The following is a 13,993-nucleotide window of genomic DNA, read 5'->3' as shown; positions in this document are numbered from 1 at the left end:
CCTGTAAGGTCTCTGCCTCTGTTCTTGCATAAAGAAATGATTTTGGAAAGCCGTAATTCCAAACTGAATGTGTTCACAACAGATAAACACTGCACATAATTGTAGAAATGAACATCATGAATGTCAGATTCTCAAGAAATCATTATAACGTGTTTGGGAATTGCACAGGTCCTCGTTTCATTAGAGAGAAACATACTCCCAGACACATGATTAGTGTTTAAGAGGCTGCCGTGTGAACTTCTGACCAGAAACTTTATTAACTGCAGCCTTTCAAGCGTTAATGGATGAAACCTTTTACCCTAATGTTTTTCTCTAAAACACACATCATTTTTTTTAGTGAGATTTTCCAGGGAAATGCCTGTGAAAGAGTGAAAGCAGAGAAAATTAAGTTCATCTCTCTCTCTCTCTTTCTCTCTCTCTCTCTCTCTCTCTCTCTCTCTCTCTCTCTCTCTCTCTCTCTCTCACACACACACACAAACACACACACACACACACGGTGACTTGGCTAAACAAAACTTTAACACCATTAACCTCTGAACGGCCTTGTGGGATATTTACTCTTTCATCTCTCGTTCTCCCTCATCCCTTGTTCATAAATATTCATCTCTCTAATAGAGTTTTTCACAGTGTGAGTTCTGCTAATTCCATATGACCCCAACCAGCATGACAGCAGCCATGGAAGGAGAGAGAGAGAGAGAGAGACATGCAGCAGAGGTGGAGAGATAAGACACTCACCGATGATGTACGTCAACAGTAGAGCGAGAGTCAGCGTAATTGCGCTGGCACTCAGAGCCGTACATTTCCAGTTACAGCAGCGATAGGGTTTACTGAATGAGAAGAGTGGTCTGGAGAGGGTGGTTCTGGGTAGAGGCCTCGGAGGCGGCGAATACACCGTGCTGGATGTCAGAGGGTAATTCTGATTGGCTGCGTTGAAAATGGCAGACGAACCCGAACCGTGCTTGAACAAGAAGTGCCTGTAAAGGAAAGGAATCACTGTGTTATGTTCGATTTGATTTGTTAATCAATTTGATCATGAAAATACATCCAAAAATAAATTACACCTGAAAGACAGAGTCAAAGAGAGACAGAGAGAGCAACAGAGAGACGGTGTGAGAAAAAGAGAGAGGTGCAATCGGAGTGTGTGATTACTCTCACTTGCTTTGGGTACTAATTGGAGTCATTTGCTCTCACGTGATTTTAATTACAGATATTTAGCACCAGAGATTAATGAGCCTTAATTAATAGATAACATCCCTTAGATTAATTATGATATTAATTATGTAGAGGAGTCCATTCTTACAGTAATTAAAAGTTGCCTACTTTTTACATGGTTTACATGGCTTTTTACAAACAATTTACTAAGAGATACACAGTCCTTGTGTTGCCTTGCACTATTTTACAATGGTGGGCATTTACCAAATAAAAAAAATATAATAACAATTTAAAAAAATCTCTGTACAGACATTAAAGGTTTAAATTTATATGAATGTTTAAGAGCAATGTTTGTATATTTTAGGTGTACACTGTAATTTCTTTCCACCATTTTAATAATCTTGTAGCTTTTTTTTAAAAAATCACTAAAACTCCCAGCTTTTTTAAATTCACACTTTTGGTGTAAAAAAACAAGGTATTTTAGAAAATGTAAGAAGTAATCTAAGCAGTCTTTTTCAATTAATATGTAGTCAAAAACAGCACGCATAACAATTATATTAATAAGAAAAAAAATGTAGCATGAATTAGATTTAGATTAAGTATATCCAGTACAATGCAGGACAGGTCAAGTCAATCCAACTTCTTAAAGCCCTATGTAGTTATTCTTTCATTTTAAAATCAAAGTTTCCTTTTTTTATCATGACGTCCGGCTAGTTGTGCAACACACAGGAGCAGATACACGGCCGTTTAACCGTGTCATCACGATGACAGACAGATTGACATATAGCCATGGGGAAATTGGTAAAAGTTTTTAGGTTAAAAGTCCAAAGGCAACAGAAGAAAGATCTTCAAATTCCCAAGATACACATAGATTCTCAACAGCAATTGATCCCTTTGCAACATCAGCTAGTGTTGGAACAGGATAAACGTGTGCAACTCTTCCAAAGGCACAAAGGGTCAATCAATAAAAAGGACCAAAATCATTAAAAGGTAGATCAGTCTAAACACATTTACAAGTTAATATGCTGATGAGGCAAAAACGCATGATGACATCAATATGGATTGAAGATGATAGGAAAAACTAAACACACACACACACACACACGCACACACGCGCACACACGCGCACACGCACGCACGCACACGCACGCCTCTGTTTATATTATAGTAGGGACTTACCATCTGTTGTTTAAATTAAGCTAATTACTACACCCAAAACAAAACCCTACCCCCTACACACAGCTTTTGGTAATTTTTGATTTTTATTGAACCACTGTTTAGTCCATTTATGATGTTGCTTTCATTGTTGTGACTTCCCAAAGGACCCCACAAAATAGATCGTTTCAGGTTTCATTATATTTCCAGGAACATTTGGGCCCTACAAATTTACACAAGGAGACTTGAAAAAGCACATACAAATATAACAATTAAGGTTGTTTTAATATAAACTATTTTAATCAAATTGATTGCATGATATGCAGATTGCATTACACAATTCTTTTGATATATTATACAGTTTTTTTCAATTGCTAAACGACAGTGAGCACAACTGGAGCTACATGTGCAAAACTCTAACTACAGTCTGCACAGCAGCAGTTCATGTGGACCAAACTCTAGTTCGTTTTTCATTGCTTGAACACTGTTTTCAAAACTCTACACACTTATCCCATGACTTTAACCACAACCTGCACAACACTGTGGATTTACAGCACTTTGTTCAAATGCTAACACACTGCTGTCAAAACTGTGAACCACACATTCAAAACCGAATAGATTTCAGCCGTGTGCCTTTCAAACACTGCTGATTGCAATTTCAGCTGAAAGGCTAAGCAGGCCTTGTTTGTTAATTGTTTGAATTACAGTATGTACTTTAAGTTTCTACCTTTTTTCTCATTAGTGTAATTCCGTAAATTACTACAGACTATTGAAGCAAACTGCAAACTAAATTTTCATTTACCTTAAAGAATTGTTATGTTCTAAAAATTTAAATAAATCATGTGAAAGAATGTCACTCTTTTCTTTGAAGAAATTATTACTTTGTATGAAGTCACTGAAATTGTTCAAACTGTAAAGATGCAAAAATTTGTATTTTCTGTATTGGTGTTTGATGCTCTCAGTGTGTTCTGAGGGACAGTTTGTGTTATCTCAGTGAGGGTTGTGTAGTGTTTGGCTGCACTGAGCCTGTTTTGAGCCATGTGTTAAGAGTTGTGTTGCTTGGAATGAGTTTTGCAGGTGATGTGAACTGTTCAGCTCAGGTGACTGTTGCTGTGCAGACTGTAGTTAGAGTCTTGCACATGTAGCTCCAGTTGTGCTCACTGTCATTTAGCAATCAAAAAAAAACTGTAATACAATATATATTATTATGGCTGACAAGTAAATCACTGAATGGACATTGTAAAAAGCGACATTAGATGCCAATATATTGTTTTTTCCAAATATCAAATTATTTTGAAAAATCCAGTTTGTCCATCTGTCCATTAAATTTTGTAGCAAATATTTTATATAAGTGATTGTACTACATGAATACATTTAATTGACAGCCCTAATTAAAATGCTTTCCTACCATAGTGACTTAATGACAAAAGCAGCAGGATGCAACGTCGAAATGTCAAGAAAAACTCATATACTGTTTCAGGGTCAAATACAAGCCAAGTACTGTCAATGAGAAAGCACCCAGCAGACACACACAAGCAAGTTTTGGTTATTTGTTTATAGTGTCTTACAGGGATGCCGAACAAAGCCCTGAAAGGAGCGTTTAAATGAGCATGCAATGGTAAAATGAGGCTTGAGACTGAGAGAAAAATTACAGTTTACCTCAGCCATTAAAAAAGAGAACGTTAATTTCACACTTAGACACGCAGAACTAATCCTGTTTTTATTTACTGTAGAATAAATAAATAACAATTAACACTTAGAAAAACAAAGAGAAGGATTGAGACGAAGGAAAAGGACAAAAAGAGAGAAAGAAAAGAGCAGGTGTGAACAAATGAGATCACAGTTTCACAAATCAGATTCCTACAGTCTCAAAATAAATATTCTATTCCACTGACTGCTTTTTCCCCCCACTAAAATATCAGAGCCTTCAATTCACATAGTCAAGGAAGGTATTGTTTTTAAACCAAACACTTTTGAAAAACTGTGAAATATGACATGCATACAGAAAACAATCTCAGATTGAAATAACACAGATTTTTTTATACAGAACACCTGAGTCACTAGGCGGCCAAATGCAAGAAAAGACATTAAAACAACCTTTAAGCCAGCAAGTAATCAACATGCATTTCCATTTTATGGAAAAGAGCAGCTTCAACTTGACTGATCAAATCGAGATATTTGAATAAATATTTTATATTATATATTAAAATGTTTAATTATTCAATATTTCATTATATACTATATATGAAACCTATTGAGATAGTAAATAAAAATAAATTTCAGTATATTTTTATTGTTAAAATACAAAATATGTCTGCACATCAAAAATATAGTTGATATATATATATATATATATATATATATATATATATATATATATATATATATAATTGGGCAACTAAGTTTAGGGAAGTTAAAAATTGAAATCCACTTGGTAAAAATATGATGGGAGACGTATGCATGGGAATGCTGCTTCTTTGTATTAAAATCTCATATGATATCATTTACTGTATTCCATGCTGTATATACAGTACATATACAGTGTATGGCGACTGAATCAGCGAGTGTTGAGAATAATATGCTGATGGGAGAGATTCTTCTCTGTGCATTAATGTTGGTCTATCGATCCAGATTTAATTGAGAAAGTTCATTTGGGAGAGAGCAACATGTCAGCAGGTATAGACATCACCATGGCAATGACACGTTCTCGATACAACGCCAATGTCATCGCCCGTTCGGCTCGGTTTGGCCAGAATCTCTCATGCAACCCTTTAACCTGAGGACTTTTCTTGCAGCAGTTGGCAAGATTTTTTAAATTTGTAAATCTGCTTTTCTTTAACCCCCAAATCTCAAAGAAAACATCTGAATGGGTGGCATTCACTCTGTGTCATGTTACAAGCCAAAGTGTATGGCCATTTAAACTCCATAAACAAGTGAGGTTATATTTCTACACTTTTACTGTTGGCTTCTTTCAGACATTTCAATCTCCTTTAAACAGAAAAGTGATAAAAAGTGATATTTAAAAAAATAGGACTGATGCTGCTGGAAAAATATGTAAATGGCTAAATTACCCAGCATTCCTCTAACAGCCGCTAGCAAAAACATTCCATTGCTGTCTGTTGCTAATGGTGGGTTTAGGAAAGGTGCTGCAGTGCTTAGCATAGTTCAAAAAATCTGTTATTAGCTATTGTTTGGAGATAGCTGGATTTGTATAATTGTGTCTTTATTTAATCACAACATGACAAAGAACCCTACACGCTTGACCAATATGGCAAATCTTTATAAAACAATTAACATCTCTCCAGGTACATAACAGCTATCAGCATCAGAGTGGATATGTGACTCAGATACGATTGTTTGTTCAACTTCTCAGTCAAAAGAAGTTTGACCGCTACTGACAAATTCACCTTGCTGGAAATCTAGAAAAGCCAGCATACATGCGCTCATATGTATTCACGCGCACGCAGCTTTCATTTTCATCAATATCTTTGGGGTTTGTGTACGTGTAAGACAATCAGTCAAGGAAGACAGCTTCATTTCCTCCCTCAAAGCGGACATGTCTATCCTTCATCATTTATTTACTCTCCCATTTCTCTCTTTCAGAAGAGTAGGTCAACCCTCAATACTCATCTTCATCATCATCATCATCATCATCATATCTCTCTCCATCTGTCGTTCACAGACAAACACTCATGCATATTCTCTTTCGCTTGAAGACAAGATGATTTAGTCATTTCTATCTCTATTCTACTACCCAGCTTTTACAATGAAATTAAATTAAAGTTTTAACTTGTTTTTTGTAATTGAAAATATTTTGATTATAATGTGGGTTCCAATGAAGAACTGAAGAAAATGGCTTTATAAAACACTAAATGTCTTAATGAGAATGTAAGAATCCCGAAAGCTGCTGTTTAGGCGTAGGGTTAATGGACAGAAAACATCATTACTTCAGTATCAAACAATAGAACTCAATGGAAAGTCCCCAGGCACAATAGAAAAACAAATGTGTGTGTGTGCGTGTTCATATTTCACCTGGTCTCTAGTGGTATGTTGCTGTTCAGTGCCCAGGTATTGTGCGTCTGCCCGTTGTCATCCTGTCCAGCTTTATTCCCAGATTCCAGCGGTTGGCACCGGGCAGGCAGCGTACTCCTCTGCACCACCTCTGGAAGGGGAGCCGGTGCTGGACGGGCACAGGTGCAAGCGTGGGGCGGCGGAGGAGGAGGGGGCAGGGGTCGAAAGGTGAACTGAGCCACGGGGCTGGTAGGGAGATCTTGAAAGTGAAAGAGAGAGAGAGAGAGAGAGAGAGAGAGAGAGAGAGAGAGAGAGAGAGAGAGAGAGAGAGAGAGAGAGAGAGAGAGAGAGAGAGAGAGAGAAGTAATTATAATATTAAATGACAGTGTTCCAAAGTGTTCATTTCCTGAGAGAGAAATGGATCCTTTTAAAAATCCCCCCACCCCTGTTTCTTGTACAGCCTCTATTCCGTAACACTTCACTTGTAGCAAGTATGTATAATGAATTAAACGTCTATTCTTTATGCATTTTAAAGTCCTAAAGCTTGTAATCATGTGTATGGCATTGTGTATGATATATAAAAGCATAATGCATTAAAATACATCATCAGCATCCAATTTCCTGAGTTATACAATGTGTATCATGTGCATTATACTGCGTTACTGATGCATCATAGTTATGACATAATCTGTTAAAATTATATTAAATTAATTTTTCAATTTATTCCATAAAATTGTCACTCCCAGGAATATAATTTGGACCCTTTCTAAAACATAACTAAATAAAAAAAAAAATAGAGAAAACTTATATTAGATAATATTATAAAAATAAATAAATAATCTTTTCATTTTGTAATTTTTTACACAAATATTAGCGCATTGAGCCCATTAGCTAAGCTCAACCACTGAATCCTGTAACTAAATATAAGCTCATCAATAACTAAAAAACTAAACTTAGTTCCCATCTACTCTAACTTAATTTAGCCTAAATCTGCAACTTTGTTACTTGAAACCCTATTACTCATCTTGGCCTTTTTTCTTTTATTCTATTACAAACTTATATAAGTTTTATTATATTTATTTTAGATTTATTTCTAGAAAAAAAATCACATTAATCAAGCTTTGGAAACAAAACTGCACAAATAAATATTGTAAAACAAACAAAAAGCATAAGCTTTTTTAAGCTCCGGATACTTTGTAGCAACTCAAACATTTGCTATTGAATGTAGAACTTGTTACAGGCAACTATGGCAAGAGGTATTTGTTTAAAGTGGCAATACTACATTATAGCACTATAGACGTGGTTACAATTAAGACATAAAAATACATAATTAATTATATAACTTACCTTTATAAAAAAATATCTTTAGAATGCATTGTACACAAAGGCTTCAAGCAAAGTGTTACTAAAGCTCTTTTCTCATTCAGGCTTGTTCAGTTGTTCACTCTATCTTTGTAAAACAACACATTCTACTTAAAGATACTTAGGCTTAAAGCTTCTACTTGAATTACAGCTAGCTGAAAGGTCTGTAAAAGCATCACAATAAGCATCCACAAGTGTCTGCATCAGTCTTCTCTGAGACAGTGCAAGATCACAGAAACTCTGTGATGTTGCAGCACCTGGACACATGCTGTGTTTTTTCCATCAGTTTCTCTTTTCTCTCATTTAAAATTAAGCGTAGGGTCTTACACCTACTGCTAAACTCACCCTGGTGGAAAAAAGGATGATACACAAACGCACACACAAAAGCCTGATCCTTCCCGACTAATTCTATTAGGCTCAGATCGTGGTTATCTATCTGTTTTAGGTAGCTAGATATTCTCTTTATTATTTTTCTCTGTCCCTTCACTTCATGCCTTTCACCTAATCTCTTCTGAGAGCTAAAATTACTTCCTAATCTGAGAAGAACACTTTCTATTTGGAGATTTGACAAAGACGCACACACAAAAGCACACACATGTGCACACAAAGCTCTAAATTTCAATCTCCATGAATGGACCCAGACACAAAGAGAGCAGCCGAACAAATTCAATTAGGAAACCTCACTCTTAAAGCTCTGGGATTGCATTAAATAAGAGCTATTTTACTCTCTCCATCACCTCAGAATCCATTCAAATTAACACTCTTTAAAATCTATTTTGCACTTTTTTAATGCAAACCCACAATGTTAATAAAAGCCACAAGAAGCATAGTGGTTGAACATTAGGACAAACACACACACCAAAAGATTGCACTGGATTTAGGTTCACCCTGCAAACACCTCTCTCTCCTCTTGAAATCACTTCCCCATTATATAATGCACTTAGAAATACATTGTATTTCACTTGGCTGTGGACTTGAGAGTGAACAGCATTGATTTAGATTGGATTTGCTGATTAAATTAGACTGTCTCTGATCTATGAGAATGTATGATGTTTTAGACAGTGTAAATGCACAATGGTTTGAATGGGAATAAACCTCTGAATATAATGTAATCAAACCACCATCCTTCATCGATCCAGCGGCGAATAAAACACAGAGACATTTACCTCTGATACACCAGCATCCATTCATCTATCTATCCATCTATGCATATATCTATCTATCCATCTGTTCATTTATGCATCTATCTATCTATCCATCTATCTATCTATCAATGGTGAATATTATTCAATTATATTATTTTACATAAACTAATTACAAATAAGTATTTTTCATAGTTTTATATCTGACAAGTGAATTTAGAAATCATTATATTATAGAGTATGTAAGTTGAATGGCTGTTAATTTAGAAAAAAGTATACCGTTTAAATTAGACAAATGAGTCCTCTTCATAATAGATATGAAATATTCCTAAAAAAAATGCTGCTCCTGTTAGAGAGTACAGCTTTGAGAGATATAGCCAATGGAATGATAAATTGGTTACTATAAAAGACCACATAGTACAAGAGTTTGTCTGTGTGGTCTGAAAAAGATTTTGATAAGGCCTACAACACTTTGTATGAATATTAATGCACATACTGTGAACATTTGTAGACCTGAGATTAAAACAGGAATAATATTTTACAAGTAGATCTAAACTAAATGGCATTATTTAGGACACAATTTGAAAATCAACCTTGCTAATTATTTACTGATTATGCATTTCACATTATCGTTGGTAAAGATTAACTCCCTCCCTCCCAAATAATTAACTTAAACTGTTCATTTTTTTGCATGAATGCATACAGCTGGCTCTGTTATCATTGCATCCACACAGTTGCTGTATGTTAGTCAATCCGACATGCACTCCTGAATGGAAAGGGATCTTAAAGCATATCCAATTTCTTTGGAAAGTGGTTTTTAAAGCGTTAAATGTTTGTCATGATTTATAAACAACTGATATCAATATTTGTTTTTTTAAATATATAAATAAGCAATAAGGTAACAATTTATAATGCATTCTTAATTATAATTCAAAAATTACACGCGTCTTATACATAATTAACTTTACAAGAATTAGAAATACTGAGACAAAATCAGTCTTGCAAAGGTGCAGTGCTGATGTAAATGTGTGTGTGTGTGTGTGTGTGTGTGTGTTCTAGCTATTTCTTCAAACCAGTCTTTTGAGAAGCAGTGTCACGTACACAGCAACAGTAAAACTGCTGCACACACACGCTCATGAACGCACACAGCAAAGGACCATTAACCTGGCTGGTCTCCATGGCAACAGAGCTTGGCCCTCATAATCCAGTGCAGAAACCTTTGACTGAAAGAGGCAAGCATGGAAACACACACACACACATACACACACACACACACACACACACACACACACACACACACACACACACACACACACACACACACACACACACACACACACACACACAGACAATGTGTGTATGACACTGATTGCACTGAAGACGGCAGAATACATAGCTATCTAATTCATCCTCGCTCTATAAGCGCACTCTGTACCTATCTCTTGAACTATCTAATCCTTTCCTTCTTGCTCTTATTATGCATTGCTCTCTCGGTACAGATACAAAAACCAAGAGAGGATCAACTTATCAAAAAATAATGTGTGGTAATGTGTGTGCACGCGCGAGAGATGGTGGAAACCTTATAGCCATAAACCCGTTATTAAATATCCCTCTTACTACAAAATTACTTTAAGAAAATCAATCTGTTTCACTTATGGAAATTTACAGTTCCATCTCACCCACAGCCGTCTCCTCGGATACATGACACCCCCCACCACCACCACCTTCACATCCTCAAATCTTCATCTGTCAGAGAAGACACCTTATTATGACACATGGTCAATAGAACCAAGGCAAATTCTGACAAACATCCCTCGTTTCACTTTACACGCCACAAGACGGATTGTGTGCTTGAAATTATACCCCCATTTAAAACTCGAATCGATTGCTTATTCCCAAGACTCAGACGAATATGTTACAAGACTTTCACATACAAATTCAGAATATTTTAACTCCGCCAAAATCGCCTTCTGAAAGCAGAGCTTTAATTTTGTTTGTGTACTATAAAAATACAATGCAAATATCTCATCCTTGAAATGCAGTATGCATACTGTAACGCAGTTCGTTGTTATGGGAAGAAGGAGGCGGGAACCGGCGAACATTTAAAGACTTTAATAACAAAATAAAACAAATACAAAACTTAAGTGAAAGGCAGCAGCTCCTCACAGATGACTGCTGTCACATAATAAAACATAAACAACACAACATAAATCCAGGCCTGTCCTCTCTCGTCCTTCACCGTCGTCGCTCCTCCTTTTATGCTTCCGCTCCTCCGTGAGAGATACGAGACCGGTGCGTCGTGCAGGTGTCGCTCATCAGCAATCACACAACCTGTCTCGCACCGTTCTCCCACGGCCCTCAAGCTCGTCCTGCTCGCCACACATACAATGAATTTTGGTGGGGTTAATCTTTTTAAATAAAATCAAACATAAGTTTCCAATATTGAGGTTTGTCTCACACAATTCAAATTGCATTTTGGGGAACTAGCACAGTTAGCCAAATGGTAACTATTTTAGTGATATACTCACATTAAAATCTGTAGTGAAGCGATAAATATTTGCAGTGTTTGTCAATGTACTGTATTATCCAAGACTAATCATAATGGCAAGTGTTCGAGCAGCCTACTATTCTCGCTACTATTCTCAGCCGATTTGGTGTCAGGTAAAAATACTGACTCTGACTCTGATACTAAATTATAATTGTTCTGGTTATTGAGACTTTTGAAAACATCATGTTTTGAAAACTGTAATGTAATAAGTTGTATTAAAATTCTAGTAAAAAAAAAACATATATATATATATATATATATATATATATATATATATATACCTTTTTTATGATGTAAATAAAAATATGTATATTTATATATATAAATATACATATTCCATTTTAAAAAATTTTGGGGGTTCAAGCCTTAAAAGTACAGTTCACCCCAAATTGAAAATTCAGTCATAATTTAATCAGCCTCATGTCATCAAATAGAGAAGTGAAACCAGCATAGTTCTTTAAAAATTATATTTTTGTGTTTAACAGAACACATAAATATGGATTTGGAATGACATGAGGGTAAATTGTCAAAAAATAATTATAAATAAAAAAGAAGAAGACAAGAAGATAAATTATTTAGCATTCAGAGCACAAAGTTTCATGACAAGAAACATTCAATCCACACTCCGTCTCAGTAAGGCTCAACAGGGACACATTTCAAGGGTGCATCACTGGCTTTAACTGAGCTTTCATCTTTGCTTACCCTTACCAGCTGGTCTTGTTCACACATCATAAAACACACACACATACAAACACATGCCACACCCTCCAAATATAGCACTTTGTGGGGGATTTTTTTTAAATTAAGTCCAAATTTACTCGCAATGACTATTTTGTTTAATTATTTTCAGATTGATTGACACAGCCGATCTGCGTGCGCCACAAAATTTTCACACTTGTGGCTCCCGCATATTAACAACTTGAAGAAAACTGCTAAACAAAGAAACATCTGCTGTGAATCCCAGCGCAGAGCCTCTGCAATGGGTTTCGGTGCCACATCTGCTGCTGTTGCTGTGACTCATGCGCTGATGCCTCCGCGATAGTCTTTGACTCTACCTTCGCTGCCATGAGTCATGCCGTGAAACCTTACAGATGTTCCCCCACTGCCGCCACGGTACCTCAGAGATAAGGTCTGCCTCAGTTATATACGTGCTGATGTGTCACCTACCCACCTGCCTGTTGCATCATACTCTCTGCTCTTCTTTTGATGCTTAAGTTGCATCTGCTTTCATGCTCCTCTGCAGTCTAACAACCGGCCCCTGGAGCAGGAGGCCCCTGGAGGGCCCTTTACTGTCCAAACTCTCCCACAATAAAACTTTACAACTGGACATCCCTGCTATTTTATTTACATCAGCCCTCTCTTTTATTCCCTCACCTTGTATCTGTTTGCCCCTCCGTTCTTTTATCTATTTTCTTTCTTTACTGTTGCAGTTGTGCGCTCCAATTATAGGCAGATTCCTTATGGAAAAACGATCCAGAGTGCAAGAGAGTAAATAAGGTAAAATAAAAGTGTGTGTGGGGGGGGATGAAAGAGGGACAATATGTGTGTGTGTGTGTGTGTGTGTCTGTCTATAAATTTCTGGCTAGATTCATTGCTCTGTTTTATAGCCCTCTATTCATTGAGCTTATCAGATACGACACAGTCTATTTACAACAGACTTTATCACATGCGCGCACACATGCACAAACGGCCGTACAGTAAATCTTCTGCCAGTTATTTGCTTCCCTGCCATATGTAGAACTTTAAACGTCTCCGGAAAAGAAATCTTGACGGTACAAGAGCTTGTTATACTCGCTGTCCCTATGTCTTCCTTCTCCGTCCCTTCCTTTCTCATTAAATTCAGCATTCTCTAACAGCATTTCTCTCATTGTATATGCGTGCATGTGTGTATACACCAGGCCGGCCTTCAGTCCACAATCTAATCCATTAATTAGTTGCATGACTAACTCACCAACCTCGGGAGGCATCAATCAAACACAAACACACATGCACACGTGGACAGACACAAACACCCAGAGGGATGAAAAATGAGAGGTGAAAAATGTATGTGGGAACACGCAGATCAATTCGCAAGCTATTTACACATCTGCTTGAAAGAGAGTGAGTGTGTGTGTGTTTGCGCATTGTCCCGCAGTCATATTAAGTATTCCAACCAAACCATTTAAACCTCTTCCACTCCCGCCCCCCATCCCCGTGTTTCCCATAATGCTCCAGGGTAGGTGACCCCCCCCCCCCCCCCAATTCCCCCCAATCCCTCCCCCCCCTCTGAAGGGCATAATGTTGAGTGTGTGTGTGTGAGAGAGAGTATGGATAAAGGGGAAGAATGGATGAGGTGATTAATTTCTCTTCTCTTTCTCGTCACACCCTTTGAGAGACAAACAGATGCGAACATACATAGCAAGGACACCCGCACTTGTTGCATGCGATTGCCCACCGATTCATAACATATGCGTGGTTACCTCGGTGACCTACATCTCGTTACGGAGGTAACATATTTTTCGGGGTTACTGTAGCTTATTTTAAATTTTGTTTATTTCATGGTGCTTACAAAACAGTTATTTAGTGGCGACTCGAAAACCTGACCTCAAGGAAATTTAAAAGCATCTGATAAGTAGTGAGCACC

The 13,993-nt window shown here is 36.9% G+C and overlaps 1 protein-coding gene across 5 annotated transcripts in view; it reads right to left on the bottom strand.

Moving 5' to 3' along the window:
* Nucleotides 1–13,993, bottom strand: part of tenm1 (teneurin transmembrane protein 1) — a 212,099-nt gene that overhangs the window by 125,237 nt on the left and 72,869 nt on the right. For all 5 annotated transcript variants that reach the window (XM_077241257.1, XM_077241256.1, XM_077241259.1 and 2 more), the window contains exons 4-5: nucleotides 6,340–6,577; nucleotides 736–974 (exon numbers count right to left, since the gene is read on the bottom strand). In XM_077241257.1, the coding sequence (XP_077097372.1) occupies nucleotides 736–974; nucleotides 6,340–6,577 (477 nt within the window). The remainder of the gene's footprint in view (nucleotides 1–735; nucleotides 975–6,339; nucleotides 6,578–13,993) is intronic.

The sequence above is a fragment of the Siphateles boraxobius genome, unplaced genomic scaffold (assembly GCF_051911475.1).
Source record: "Siphateles boraxobius isolate OS27281-9 unplaced genomic scaffold, OSU_SipBor_1 24, whole genome shotgun sequence".
In the NCBI taxonomy this organism is placed as follows: Eukaryota; Metazoa; Chordata; class Actinopteri; order Cypriniformes; family Leuciscidae; genus Siphateles; species Siphateles boraxobius.
The sequence above is the reverse complement of the archived record's forward strand: the minus strand, read 5'-3'. Positions and strand labels throughout refer to the sequence as shown.